This window comes from Lithobates pipiens, unplaced genomic scaffold (genome assembly GCF_037356315.1).
Source record: "Lithobates pipiens isolate NorthernLeopardFrog02 unplaced genomic scaffold, aLitPip1_a1.2 Scaffold_18, whole genome shotgun sequence".
Classification (NCBI taxonomy): domain Eukaryota; kingdom Metazoa; phylum Chordata; class Amphibia; order Anura; family Ranidae; genus Lithobates; species Lithobates pipiens.
In genome coordinates, this window is record NW_027507758.1 from 420,622,068 (window position 1) to 420,637,505 (window position 15,438).

A 15,438-nucleotide genomic window follows, 5' to 3' on the forward strand; every position below is an offset into this window, starting at 1 on the left:
CAGTGTGGCTGGGACACAGGGGGGGCCCCATGATCCCCTATTGCCCGGGGGCCCCATGAGTTGTCAGTCCGCCCCTGCTCTCTACTACCTACCTACTCTCTACTACCCCCAGCATTGTTTGTGGTTAGACTCTTTAGCTTTTGTATAGTGTGATTCTGTGGTTGTCTATTAATTCACCATGTTCTAACATTGTCTGAGGTTTCTCTAAAGGTATAGTACACATGAAAAATGTTCTAACAAAAATACATTTAAAGTGAAATTCAATTGAAAATGTTACCCATGGTGACTTATATTTATCCATTAGTTGTTGGTTCCTGGCTGCTGGTGTTCACACTTTCCTTGGGAAATTTATTCTGGTCTTTCCCTGCTTATTGTGGGAACCTCTTTTCTTTCTTTTCTTTTTTTCTTCTCTATAATACACTTCTATAACTCTTAGCGCCTGATAATAGCCTAGTTCTGGATTTTGGTAAAACACTAGCCTTCTTAAAGTGGTAGTAAACCCGCAAACTTTTTTTTTTTTTTTTTTAAACCTGCAAAGCAAAAGGCATAATGAGCTAGTATGCACTGCATACTAGCTCATTATGAAATACTTACCTTAGAACGAGGCCCTGACATCTGGCCCGATCCACACCGAGGGAGCCGACATGCTCCCTCTGCGTTTCTTCCGGGTATCACGGCTCCGGCGCTGTGAGTGGCTGGAGCCGCGATATCGTCACTCCCGCGCATGCGCGAGGGAGATTTCATTCCGGCCGGTCGGCCACTGCCGGATTTTCAGGCCGAGACTCCCCTTGTGCGCATGCGCCGCTGCAGTCAGCGGCGCATACCACGGGGAATATCTCCTAAACCGTACAGGTTTAGGAGATATTTTTTTTTACCTACAGGTAAGCCTTATTATAGGCTTTCCTGTAGGTAAAAGTTAAAAAAAAATTGTATACAACCACTTTAACAGAGGCTGAATCTAGTTCTAATAGACTGTCAGTGATAACACCAGTAAGAAAATTGTAATTTAGCTGGGTTTAATCTGCAAATTTTTATACCGCAGGTTTTGTTCGCCTTTTTACCAGAACCCGCTGCTGCCTAATATGTAAACCGTTTCCGGTGATTGTTGTTTTTTTTATTTTTTTCTTCTTGCAACTAATCTTTATGACACAATAAGGGTGAACTGTAATGCAATATACCTCTTTATAGGGATTGCCTTGTCATCTGTCTTTTGTAAACTTCATAAATTTGAACAAGAAAATGTTATCCTGATAAGAAATTTCCCTCACTCCAACCCATTAAAACCCAAAGAACATTGTCCAACTAATCCACAGTCTTGCTCAACTCAAACAAATGTAGCCTATGATTTATTTTCTTGGGAGAAGAGGTGATCCCTTCAGGGCTGTCTTTTAATATTGAGCTGGGCAGCATCAGTAGCAGCATCAGCAGCAGCACTTCACACTAAGATATCAGGACAGAGCAAGGGACTAAAACTTCAAGGGATAAGGGAATTTAAACTGGGATAGTTGGCAAATATGAGACAGTTGCTTTGGGCCCCACAATAATGACAAGGCCCAGCTGCCCCTTTTGCCCTTCCTTAAGGATGGCCCTGGATCTCTTATGCTGCACATCCATGTAGTCCTACGATGGTGATGAGTGACAACCTCAGCCTGGACTCCAACCAGGCCCTGCCCCAATGCATTTTGCTCCTCCCCCAGAGCTTAATCATGGGGATGGAAATCTCATGAGTGTGGGGAGTATGTAAACATCATCGCCAATAACTCAATTGTGTAAAGAGCTGGCAGGTGTGGGCAAACACTGGTTCTTGATGTTTGACTAAGAGTGAATAAAGTGAATGTGAAATATATATATATATATATATATATATATATATATAAAATGATGAAAAATGAGGATGAACTGTTAAGAGTGAAAAAATTAAAATATAAAACAATTAATAAAAAAATGAAATTAAAGAGGTCATTTTTTTTTGGGGGGGGGGGGGTAGGCTCTAGGTTGCAGAATCACTCTGAGATTCCCATTGTACCATGGGCTTACAGCTGCCAGCACCGGAACAACTTTTTCATACCAAAAAGAGTTTAGTAACCTGCTAGCCCTAGTTTCACTCCAATTTAAACAAATCGAGGGAAATAAAAAATGTAGCGAACGCAAGCGATCCCACCTTTTTTTAAATACTTAAAGCAGACCTTCAGTATTTTTTTTTAACTTTCCATCTATTAAATCTTCTGCCCTTGTTGTTTTAACTTGGCGAAGTAAAACTGCCAGTAAATACCCTATACAGCCCACTTCCTGTTTCTTGTCTGGTAAAAAGCTTATGACATCATGCACAGCTCTCTCTCATTCTCGTGAGAGTTTGCCAGGATGGGAGGGTGGGTGAGTCATAAGAGGGCCAATGAGAGCTGCAGGGCTGGAGTTGTGTTTCTGTGTGTCTGTGTAAATCCAGGAAGCAAACAGGCAGCAGCTTCAGCTACCCACAGTTAAAATGGATGCAGCCAGACTCCGTGGAGAGAGATTTCTGAAGCATATTTGCCAAGTACATAATCACAGTATATATTAAAAGAATATGCAAAGTGGTCGGAGGGAAGCTTCAGAATGGCAAAGAGGTTTTTATTACAAATCATGTGAGCAGACTGCAGTTCCTCTTTAATGTTGCAATAAAACTTTTAACAAACCCAGCCTATATATACACAATTCAGAACAGGATACAGAAGAAAGGATTATTGTGGTAAAACTTGCAGTCTCAGTGATCATTAAAATAACAAAGTGTTCTCTGATTTTTAGATCTAATTGACAAAATATCAGCCTTTGTGTAGATGGATTATTGGAAAATCCACCTTGTATGTTTTTGTCAAAGTCATGTAAATGAGGATTCACATCTTTCTAAAAGGATAATCCTGCATATAAGTGTTTATATTACAATACATTCTGAAATATGTATCGGGATCAGTTGGCTGAAAGTACACAGTACCTGTAGGTAGTCACTGAAAGGCTTTTCTCATTTGTGCATTGCTCCTGCCCTTGGTCTTATAAGAATGTCACATTGCCTAAGATAACAGCGAGAGGGGAAAACAATGTAAAACTGGGTCACTTTAGCAATCGTCAGTGTTAATAAAGACTTTTTGGATACTTGCCAGCCACATGAATAATGTAAATGTGATTCTATCACCATTCTAGCACTGAAAGCTGTGTTTGACGAGGGGAGCCTCTTCCCAAGAGAAATTTTGGAACGTGAACTAAAAGCAAAACAACTAAGTGACAGAATGTTTCCAGAGCCCAGGATAAAGAGAAACAAGAAACCAGCAAGACAGAAAGAGAAATAACAGTCCGACAGGTGCTGAAAGCCACGGACAAACTGATTTTTGGGCAATTTACTAAAAACTGTAAATAAAATATTTCCATCAAACCAATTAGCTAAGTGTAATTGTAGTATTTAAAAAAAATATGTTTTAAAGGGTATGTAAACCCTAACGATGTACTCTTATTTGCTCCATCTTGGTCTGCTAAATATACCATTGAAAGTGTTTTTGCTACAGTATATGTGTTCGATAAGTGCAAAAAATACCTTCTGATCCTGCCAAAAATCCTGTGCTCTCTGTCTGTGCACAAGGAGGAGTTCTGGAGATGATGAAGGGGAGGAAGATGAGGAGTGGGCTGTATTCTTTGTAATCCATCAGAAATAAAAGAGGTAGGGCTGAAAAGTTGACAACACAAGCTTGAAAATTCAGAGCTGTGTTGTCATATCAAAAATGGAGGGTAGAAGCATATGTTTGTAATATATATTTTTGGCCCATCAACAAATGCATATATTATTATTTTGCCAGGTCCAAGCTGGAACAATGTACTGTGGGGAAAATAATTATTTGATCCCTTGCATATAATTTTTAACATAGGTGTATTTGAAATGATAGAGACAGGATATCAACCAAAAATCCAGAAAAAAAACTCATAATACAAATGTTATAAACTGAGTTGCAGTTCAGTGAGTAAAATAAGTATTTGATCCCCAAGCAAAACATGACTTATTACTTGGTGGAGACCCCTGTTGGCAAGCACAGAGGTAAGATGTTTCTTGTAGCCGGTTACCAGGTTTGCACACATCTCAGGAAGGATTTTGGTCCACTCTTTTTTAACAGATCTTCTCTAAATCCTTAAGGTTTCTTGGCTGTCTCTTGGCAACTTGAAGTTTCAGCTCCCTCCATACATTTTCTATAGGATTAAGGTCTGGAGACTGGCTAGGCTACTCCATGATCTTAATGTGATTTTTTTGCGCCACTCCTTTGTTGCCCTGGTGGTATGTTTTGGGTCATTGTTATACTGAAAGATCCATCCATGACCCATCTTCAGTGTTCTGGAGGGAATAAGGTCCTCATCCAAAATTGTACAATAAATTGGCCCCTCAATGCAGCAAAGTTGGTCTGTACCTTTAGCAGAGAAACGGCCCCAAAGTATAATGTTTCCACCTCCATGCTTAACTGTAGAGATTGTGTTCTTAAGGTCATAGTCAGCATTTTTCTTCCTTCAAACTCGTCGAGTCCCCTTCCTCAAAAAAGGTACATGTACTGTCATGCTAATGAATATCTAAATGATTCAGGGAAGGATTGGGAGAAATTGCTGTGACCAGATGAGACCAAAATTTAGCTCTTTGGCATTAACTCAACTCACCGTGTTTGGAGGGAAAAAAATGCTGACTATGACCCTAAGAACACCATCCCTACAGTCATGCATGGAGGTGGAAACATAATGCTTTGGGGCTATTTCTCTACTAAAGGTACAGGCCGACTTTGCCCCATTGAGGGGCCAATGGACACTGTTCTCCTTCACAGCAATTCTGAAACTCAGGAAATTCGTGTTTGGCCGCGTACACACGCGGGGACTGTTCGCCCAACTTTGTCCGTCAAACAGTTTCGGCAAACAGTCCGCTCAAAATTAGCATGGACGGACATGGCCACACACGACGAACGAACAGTTTGCTGAAACCGTGCGCGATGACGTGAACAACACGTACGACGGGACGAAAAATACGACGTCCTATACACTGCATTTAAACTTTCGGCGTGTTAAGCCTTTCTGAGCATGCGCGGAACTTAGTTTGTCAAACAAGCCTACACACGGGCGGACTGCTCGCTCAAACAAGGTTTCAGCGGACAGTTTTACGGAATTTCCGAAAAACCTTGTTCGTCAAACTGTCCGCTGAAACTGTCCGCTGAAAGCCCACACACGAGCGGACTGTCCGCCCAAACACTGTTCAGCGGACAAAGTTGGGCGAACAGTCCGCGCGTGTGTACGCGGCCTAAGGAGGGGAAGATATCTTGGCATTCATCATTCTCACAAAAATATCTCACCATCTATAGCCACTCTTACACTTGTACACACTAGTCATTATTATTATTTTTTTTTTCAACCCGGTCAGCACTTTCAGCCATTGGCTGAGAGCGCTGATTACAAGCTGATTGGCAGACCTTTTTCGTTCATGTCCAAGTGCTCAAACGGCCGGCTTCTGTTGGACCGACTCCAGTACACACAGGCCAAATGTTGGCTGGTTTCTATCTAACCAGCTAATGCCGTTCGACATTCAGTGCGTGTGTACTAAGCTTTACCCTAAAACACAATGTGAGAAAATGTTTGGAATCCTTTTGAAACTTCCCAGATTTCTCTATGGATGACTGCTTAAACATAGTCTGATACACTGTATATTTAAATAAGAATCGATAGACAATGTATATTATATAATGACAGACAAAAACAATCTGCTGAACATAATATCACACAAATAATTGTACTCTTTACTGAGCACACTGTTTAAGCAATCAAAATTCCTAATGGAACACTTTTGTGAACCCTTGTATTTAGTAATCGTCCAAAAAGGTAAACACTTAGAAAGGTTAAGTGTGCTTTCACTGTACTGTGTTTTGGGTTTGTAGTGGCCTATAATCACCCACTTTGTGCAGAAGACACTGTGAACCTCTCCATCTCAGGAAAGGGGGTCTCACAATGCACTGGGAACAATTAGATAATTCATGCATCATTGACCACAGGATTAAAAGAACACTGCTGCATGTGCTTCTCAGTTCCATTGTGTAAAGAAATATTAGTATAATTCCTAGTTTCTTGCTGTTCCACTCCAGCGCTGTAGGAGGTGATTTCACCATTACAGTTAAAAAAAGCATATATGCCGAAGCATAGGGGCAGGGGTGGAGAGCCGATTTGCCCCTAACATTAGGGGCGGATTGCCCCCATGCTTCGACATATAATTTTTACTCTTTTTTTGGCACAGATTGTTGTTTTATTGAGTTAATGTTTTATTGTTAACATTGTTTTCTTTTCATGTACACCATTCAGCTGCAGCACTGATTTATTTATCTTTACAGCAACAGCATTTGTTCACATGATATATAAATCAGCGGCTCCAGCGCTGTGGGAGGTGAATTCACCACCACAGTTAAAAAAAAAAACAGTGCATGTATGCCCATCATTAGAAGTGAGTGGATGTAGGGCGGTATTCTAATGGTGGGCATACCCACCGATCAATTTCTTTTTTTCTTTCGGCCCAAAGGCTGCTTGAAAAAAAAGAACATTACAATATATGCCCAACAAAGACCAGAAACGTACTTGTATGTTGCTGGAATTTGAGTGGTTATACCAGAATGATGCCTGTAGGTTTAGGTATCATCTTGGTATCATTCTTTTCAGCCCATGGTCGACTTTCATGTAAAAGCAATCCTAGTGGCTAATTAGCCTCTAGACTGCTTTTACAAGCGGTGTGAGGGAACACCCCCCATCCCCTCCCATCGTCTTCCTTGGTTGTCTTGGGCTCTCCTGTCCCACCAGGGAACCTGATAATGCAGCTGGTGGTTCCACCAGCTGACCATAGAGCCGATCAAAGATCAGAATGGCTCCAATCATCTCTCTAAGAAACCGAAAGCTATGAGCATTTCATGACTTTGGTTTCTCCGGATATAAACAGCGCCATTGGCATCTTATAACACCGATGATGAGACATCTAGAGTCTAATAGACCCCAATTTTTTTTAAAACAGTACCTATCACTACCTATTGCTATCATAGGGGATATTTACATTCTCTGTGATAACCATATACATGATAAAAAAAAATTAAATAAAATAAAAAGGCAAAATAAATAACGAAAAAAAAAAGCATCCCTGTCCCCCGTGCTTGCAGGCAAAGGCATACGCAAACGTCAGTCTTGCACCATCAATGTGAGGTATCAGCAATTGCACCATGCATATGAGGTATCACCGTTAATGTCGGCTCAAGGGCAGTAATTTTAGCAGTAGACCTCTTCTGTAAATCTAAAGTGGTAACCTGTAAAATATTTTAAATGCTTTTAAAAATGTATGTAGTTTGTCGCCACTGCACGGTTGTGCGCAATTTTAAAGCATGTCATTTTTGGTATCTGTGTACTCGGCATAAGATCATCTTTTATACTATACCAAACATTTGGGTAATATAGTGCGTTTTAGTGCATTAAAATTCACAAAAGTGTTTTTTTTTCCCAAAAAATTGCGTTTGAAAAATCGCCATGCAAATACTGAGTGAAACATTTTTTTGCAACACCCCCATTTTAATCTGTAGGGCCTTTGCTTTAAAATTTATATAATGTTTGGGGGTTCAGAGTATTTTTATAGCAAAAAAAAATAAAATTTTTCATGTAAACAAAAAGTGTCAGAAAGGGCTTTGTCTTTAAAGAGGAAGTAAACCCTGATGGGTTTACTTCCTCTTTGTCTCCCTGTAAAGGCAAAGCATAATGGGCTACTATGTATCGCATAGTAGCCCATTATGTGTCACTTACCTGACACAGGAGCCAGCAATGTCACTGCTGTCCCCTGTAGTCCGGAGCAACCATCTTCTTCTGGGTATCGCTGCTCCGGCCACTCACAGAGCCAGAGCAGCGATGACGTCACTCCCGCCAATCATACACCAATCGCCTGGCAATGCTGAAATTGTCCCAGGGCTGGTGCAAGACTATTTTGCACCCTAGGTGAGATCGACTACTTGCCCCCCCCCCCAAAAAATAAATCTAAATTCTATAATTTTAGCACCAAAACTCCTGGTGGAGGGATGGAGCCAGGTGGAGGAAGGATGGAGCAAAGTGGACAGGAGAGAGGGGTGCAGCTAAGTGAAGGGAGGATGGAGCTAGGTGGACAGAAGTGGGGGTCAGCCAGGTAAGGAAATGGAGCTAGGTGGATGGGAGAGGGGGGAGGAGTCAGGTGGAAAGGAGGGGGTGCAGCCAGGTAGACGGGGGGTGCCGACATGTGGCGGAAAGGAGCCAGTTGGACAGGAGAGGAGGTGCAGCCAGGTGGAGGGAGGCTATAGCCAGGTGGACAGGAGAGGGGGCAGCCAGGTGGAGGGAGGATGGAGCCAGGTGGACAGGAGGGGGGAGTGCAGACAGGTGGAGAAATGGAGCCAGTTGGACAGGAGAGGAGGTGCAGCCAGGTGGAGGGAGGCTATAGCCAGGTGGACAGGAGTGGGAGACAGCCAGGTGGAGGGAGGATGGAGCCAGGTGGACAGGAGGGAGGGTGTAGCCAGGTGAAGGGATGGAGCCAGGTGGACAGGAGGGGGGTGTAGGCAGGTAGAGGGATGAGCCAGGTGCACGGGAGGGGGGTGTAGCCAGGTGGAGGAATGGAGCCAGGTGAAGGGTTGGAGCCAGGTGGACAGGAGGGGGGTGTAGGCAGGTGGAGGGATGGAGCCAGGTAGAGAGGAGGAGGGGTGTAGCCAGGTGGAGGGGGTGTAGCCAGGTAGAGGGATGGAGCCAGGTGGATAGGAGGGGGGGTGTAGCCAGGTGGAGGTATGGAGCCAGGTTGACAGGAGGGGGTGTGTAGCCAGGTATAGGAATGGAGCCAGGTGAAGGGTTGGAGCCAGGTAGACAGGAGGGGGGTGTAGGCAGGTGGAGGGATGGAGCCAGGTAGAGAGGAGGGGGGTGTAGCCAGGTGAAGGGGGTGTAGCCAGGTAGAGGGATGGAGCCAGGTGGATAGGAGGGGGGGTGTAGCTAGGTGGAGGTATGGAGCCAGGTTGACAGGAGGGGGTTGTTGCCAGGTGGAGGAATGGAGCCAGGTTGACGGAGGGGGTGTAGGCAGGAGCCAGGTGGACAGGAGGGCGGGTGTAGCCAGGTGGAGGAATGGAGCCAGGTGAAGGGTTGGAGCCAGGTAGACAGGAGGGGGGTGTAGGCAGATGGAGGGATGAGCCAGGTAGATAGGAGGGGGGTGTAGCCAGGTGGAGGGGGTGTAGCCAGGTGGAGGGATCGAGCCAGGTTGACAGGGAGGGTGTTGCCAAGTAGAGGGATGGAGCCAGGTGGACAGGAGAGGGGGTGTAGGCAGGAGGAGGGATGGAGCCAGGTGGATAAGAGGGGGGTGGAGCCAGGTGGAGGCAGTCACACATCAGTGAAAAATGTCTGACTGGAAGCCTTCATCCCCAGCAGCACTTCCCCCACCACTTGACAAGTTCTTACCTTGGGGCACTTCTTTTCAGTTCGAAAGAGGGAAGGAGGTTCTCAGTGGATCAAAAGATTCTAGTGTGGTGGTCTCATCCCTGATACATTTTAAAGAAAAAATCCCCCTATATAAATGGGATTATAAGTGACCACCAACACCACACACAAATCAAAAACATGAATATTTTATTAACAAATACAGAACAAAAGATACACATAAATACATTAAAACCAGAGGGACTACTAAGCAAACAGTGTCCCAATGGTGTAGCAAAATGTTATAAACACATAATTACATAAAAAAAACAAGCAATAAATATTAATCATACTCTAAGCTGATGACCCCACACCCGACGCGTTTCTAGTTGCTGAAAACTTTCCTCAGGGGTGAAGAGCAAAAAGTTGGGTGGTAAGTTAAGATAATTCTGAGATATTAAATCAAAGATAGATGTATTGGGACCATTACATAGAAATGCCTGTCATTGGTTTGTGTGGCTTTGTCCCAGACTGGTATTTGGCCATGACTACTTCCCTTTTGGTCCACCCTTCCCAATCTTCTGTGTAAAGAAAGAAAGGGTTGCACAAAACTGTAGGTGCCTCAATTCTCATATACAAAAGGTTATACTCAAAATAAGCAAAAAGTCTCAATAGGCTCAAGATTTGAAAAGAGAATGTGCCCGCAGGAGAGACTGAAGCCAGGGGCTCGGCAATGCAGCCCATAGATTAATTGACAAGTCACAGAGTGTTTCCATGTATGTGGCAAAGGGATGTAGCCTTCTTTTCAGCTCTGTCCCCATGGCAGCAGGCAGAAGTCGATTTGTCACAAGTCCCAGGATTAGGAGATGGGGTTTCCTACAGGCTGCGAGTCATAGCTCATGCACGGGAGACCTCCTCTAACTCGTTCCCCCATCCGATCAGCTGATCGTTTGGTTCCACCCCCGGGCTCCGGCTGACGACCGCGGAGAGGTTGGGTAAGCAGGGTGGGCTGCAGGACCAGCGTGTGTCCTATGGGCAGTCCATCCGGCTGTCTCTGTGCACAATGCCACTCGCCCTGCTCCTCCAGTGGCTGCACATCACCCAGGGAGGGAGGCGGGGCGGGGCGGGCAGAGAGCTTACACCCACGGCTGCTGGACATTGGTATGGTCGGCTCTGGGGGAGGGAGGAACTGCCTGCTCCTACTTGCCGCCGAGTGACTCTGCAGCCAGCCAGATGGAGCCGCGGGAGCCACCTCCCGCCAGTCCTCTTGAGGGGATCCAAAGGCTGTGGCTGCGCCCCTAGGTGGCAGTGCGCCCTAGGCAGCTGCCTAGTTCGCCTAGTGGGAGCGCCGGCCCTGAATTGTCCAAGCTGTAGGAAAAGCCCAGTACCTCGAGCTGTAAATGTTTTTTTTCTTAGGTTTTTTTTTTTAGCTTTTTGTTAACATTTCATTTTTCTTTTTCGTTTTTTTACTTTTCTTTACTTTTGTGGGAAAACGTTTACAATTTGCATTTGTCTGTGTTTATAGCACTACATTTAATTTAATGCCTTTTTGAAAGGGACAGATCAATGAAAAATGTGTACTTTCCTAAATTATAAAGTACTTCAGTTCCCAAATGGAATAATTATTTTACTTATGATAAAAAAATTATCGGTTTTAACATGCTGATTATGAATAAATTGCACTGGTTTAATCATGTTGCAACACTTCCCCCAACCTGTTGTCCTTGGACAGAGAGTACACAAACCTAGAAGCATCAATCATCAGTTGTCAGTTCTATTATCCTACATATTTCTAAGCTTCATGAGTCTCAGTTAGACTCAGCTAGCATAGTCTCGGTAAGCATATTCCATAAATTTCTCCACCTAATTTTGAAAAAAAAATGTATGCTACTTTGTGCAAGGGAGATGGGAGGGCCCACTTAAAGTGCTGATTTCGCATTTTAGCAGTATGAGCCTTGACTGCTGGAAGCATGGCTATGCAATGGGTGTTGACCTAATGGGTGTCTCCATCAGGATTGCCTACAAGAAAGTGAGGTGAAGGGGCACAGCTTGACTTGAGAAAGTTTAACCTTCAGATCAGTTGCCCACCCACTTGTCCACCCTCTCTGTGATAATTTGTCACAGCTTTATTGGCGTTCGGACCTTGCCAGCGGTTAACATTGCTTTTATGGGTCATGCCCTCAATTAGAATTTTGGGCCAGTCTAACGTCTGTCTGGCACTGATGGTAAGGACCGGTCTCTTATGCCATGTACAAACGATCAAACTATCCGACGGACCAGGCCACCGCTAGTAAGAGAGCTGGAAGAAGAAAGCGGAGGCCCGGCAAGAAGAACCAAAGAGGGGCACAAGACCCCCGAAGTCGGAAGAAGAGGTGGCGGCGACAGAAGAAGAGGGGCACAAGACCCCCAAAGTCGGAAGAAGACTCCTGGACGGCGGCGGCGATGATGAAGAAGAAAGCCGAGCTCTTCCGTTAGTAAAAGAGCTAGCAAAAGAGCAGAAGATAGCGGAGGAATCCAGTGAGAAGACCCCCAAGACGGAAGACCACCGGAGCTGTCCAATAAATTATTTTAAAAACGTGTTGTGTTTTTTTCTTTACATTTTTTCACCAGGTGAATGGGTAGGGGTACATGGTACCCCAATACTCATTCACATAGGGTGGGGGCCGGTATCTGGGGGTCCCCTTTTTAAAGGGGGCTCCTGGATTCCGATAAGCCCCCTGCCCGCAGACCCCGACAGCCAACGGCCAGGGTTGTCGGGAAGAGGCCCTTGTCCTCATCAACATGGGGACAAGGTGCTTTGGGGTGGGGGGGCCGCAGGGTCCCCTTCCCCAAAGCACCCCCCATGTTGAGGGCATGCAGCCTGGTATGGCTCAGGGGGGGCCACTCGTTCGTCCCCACCCCCTTTCCTGACCGGCTGGGCTGCGTGCTCGGATAAGGGTCTGATATGGACTTTGGGGGGACCCCCAAGCTGTTTTTTCAGTGTAGGGCTTCCCCTTTAAGTCCATACCAGGTGACGGGGCCAGCGAGGTGTCAATCTCACCGATGGAGGTGGCGACATTGACCTCCTTTGCTAGTCCCGTTTACCTGGAGCCGCGTTCAAAATTAACTGACTTTTCTCCGTGTGGGCAAGTCCGTTCATTTCAAAAGTCCGGCGGACTCCCGCCATAGTCCGGCGGTTTGTCCGCCGTACCTGGTCTGCTGGAAAAGTCTGGTCGTGTGTGGGCAGGTCCACTCATTCGGAAAGTCCGGCGGACCTCTGCTGCAAAGTACTGCAGTTTGTCCGCCGGATAGTCCGATCGTGTGTACGCGGCATTAGACTATGTCTAGTTATTGGTTATTGTTGCTCTCACTATTACTGTGACTAGCACTGGTCATTTTTTTATGTTTGAAAATTTCAATAAAGCTGTGGCCTTGCCTCTTTCCAACCTAATCAGCCTCTGTGTCATTTTTGGACAAGGTATGGTTTTTAGTTGGTCATGACTAAGGGTGCACCAGCCTAGTGCATTACCAGGGGGATTATTTAAAAAAAGGGAAAACACAGACAATTGTACTCACAAAGCTAGTTGAGTGTAAGGCACATAACATGAACTAGAAGGCGACTCCAGTGGTAGCCTCATGTTGTAGCTTAAAATAGGCAAAATTACACCAAATTCAGAGTGCTAATTGTCTGTGTTTTACATTTTAATAAATGGTACTGACTGATAATGCACTAGGCTGGTGTACACTACTTCCTTTTTGTTGTCCAGTGTTTGGGATCTCCCTGTCCAATGAGGACTGCAACGTCTGGTGTCACGTACTGAGTGCTGAAAAGACTTCCCTTGCAGCTAAGCGCAGAGCACCCTTGAAGGTGATAAAAGAAGATGCTACACCCAAAGATTCATGGATTGCCAGCTGCATAGGGCTGAAGTGCTGAGGTAATGTTCGCCGGATGATGGCCGGGTGAGCAAGATTGCCAGACGAGCAGGATGTGCTGCAGGGCAGGAGTCCCTCAGAAATACGAGGCTATACTTGGCAGTAGGGACAGCCAGGAGCAGGGTCAGGAGCCAGGCCAGTAGTCATGCACAGGAGATCAGCCAAGAGCAGAAGCAAGGAGCAGAATCTGAAACAAGCCGGGGTCATACACAGATAATTAGGCAGCAGCGGAGTCGGGAGAGCAGGCCAATACATGAGCACTCAGGCAAAAGCAGAATCAGTGGAACAAGCCAGGGGTCAAAGTCAGGGATGGAGACAAGACAGGTCAAAGGTAAGCTGGGTCGGTAGCAGGGAATTCAGATTCAGAATACTTTATTGATCCCAAAGGGAAATGAAATAATATCCAGTAGTAGCAAAGCAGAAACACAGGAACACATGAGGGGGCTGACGATCATTGAGTGCCCACAAACATCATCTGCGGCTCTGTGGAGTCTTGGCAGATGCACCAGTTCTTCTGTGGACCATTCTCTGACACTTGGAGGCTAGCTGGTGACCTGAGGAAAATTCAAGCCTATGAGAATACCTATTGAGTTGTGCACCACTGTGATTTATTGCACTTGAGGATTGAGGAGTTGTCTTAGTATATACTTTGAGACTGAGCCCATGCTATTCAGTACTCAAGGAGAAATATATGTGGCCTGCTATTGCTGACCTTTCCAGAAAACTCTTGCTGTCTGGAGGTCATACAATGAATCAAACATTCCCATCATAAATCGGAGTTTCCTATAATGATCACAGTGTGAAACTTTTAGTTTTTAGCACCAGTGCTTTGTAGTTCTATATATAAACCTAATCACACAAATCTCATAAATGTTAAAAATACATTAAAGTAATTTCAAAAGTAATTTTAAATCAATTTAAGTCTGCATCTTTCATGGTTTTCATGGTTATAAGATTCCAATACTACCAATATTATCACAATATCACATGTTTTTCTTAAGGTGGTGTTCCGGACAAAATTTGACTTTTTAAGTAAAAATAATCTATCATACACTGATCATACACAAGCTTAATGCATTCTAGTAAAGTTAGTCTGTAAAAAAAGGTCAGTTTTGTTAGGTTATTACAGCATTTTGTAACTTTATAAACTTGCAGCAGACCGTGGCCATCTTAGGTGTGGGCATCTGAAGCCAGACTGTATTTCTTCCTGGATCTCAGCCTTGCAAATCTTGCACATGCTCAGTAGTGATGTCCAGTTCATGAACGAATCGTTCTTTTGAATCGGTTCTTTTTAGTGAACTGGATGAATCGATTCATCTGAGTGAACTGATTCGTTTGAAACACTTCACTCTGCACTCGGTACATAGCAGAGCAGCAGAGCTGGCAGTGGTAATATGATCCTAGAGAGAGCTCGGCCCCTCCCTGCAACCAATCAGCTGACTCAAAGCACAGTGACACTCAGGAACTGGATACAAACTTAAAGTGGTTGTAAACCCTTACAAACCACTTTGACCTACAGGTAAGCCTAGATTAAGGCTTACCTGGAAGTCCAAGAAATATCTCCTAAACCTATACGGTTTAGGAGATATTTGCCCGAAGACAGGCACCGCTGTCTACGGTGCATGCGCCATAGACAGCGGCGCGCAGGCGCACTGAGCGCGGCATTTCCAACAATGGAGCTGCATTTCCAACAAGTGGAGTGACGTCATCGCGGCTTCGCCGAATGACAGCGGCGGAGCTGCGAGACCCCACCGAGAAGATGGATGCGCTGGACTACAGGGGACAGCGGTGACTTCGCTGGCTCCTGTGTCAGGTAAGTGACACATAATGGGCTACTATGCTTTACCTTTGCAGGGAATGAAAGAGGAAGTAAACTCATCAGGGTTTACTTCCTCTTTAAAACAAGAGCCAGGAGTACACAGTACACCGAGTTAAAGAATCGTACAAGTTACCGAGTTAAAGAATCATATCAGTTTTTAGAACACAGTTCACTGAAAGAACCATGAGTCACCACCAGTAAAACAATACACTAAACCAATGAGGTAGCAGCAGTGATCAGGTGGTACGGACAGCCTAAGGCCCTTTCACACTCGTGCGACTTGT

General features: G+C 44.9%; 1 protein-coding gene across 4 annotated transcripts in view; it reads left to right on the forward strand.

Moving 5' to 3' along the window:
• Nucleotides 1-3,407, forward strand: part of WDR49 (WD repeat domain 49) — a 217,065-nt gene extending 213,658 nt beyond the window's left edge. For all 4 annotated transcript variants that reach the window (XM_077488031.1, XM_077488034.1, XM_077488033.1 and 1 more), the window contains one exon: nt 3,175-3,407. In XM_077488031.1, coding sequence (XP_077344157.1) covers nt 3,175-3,320 — 146 coding nt within the window. In that variant the 3' untranslated portion in view covers nt 3,321-3,407. The remainder of the gene's footprint in view (nt 1-3,174) is intronic.
• The last annotated feature ends 12,031 nt before the right edge of the window (nt 3,408-15,438 follow it).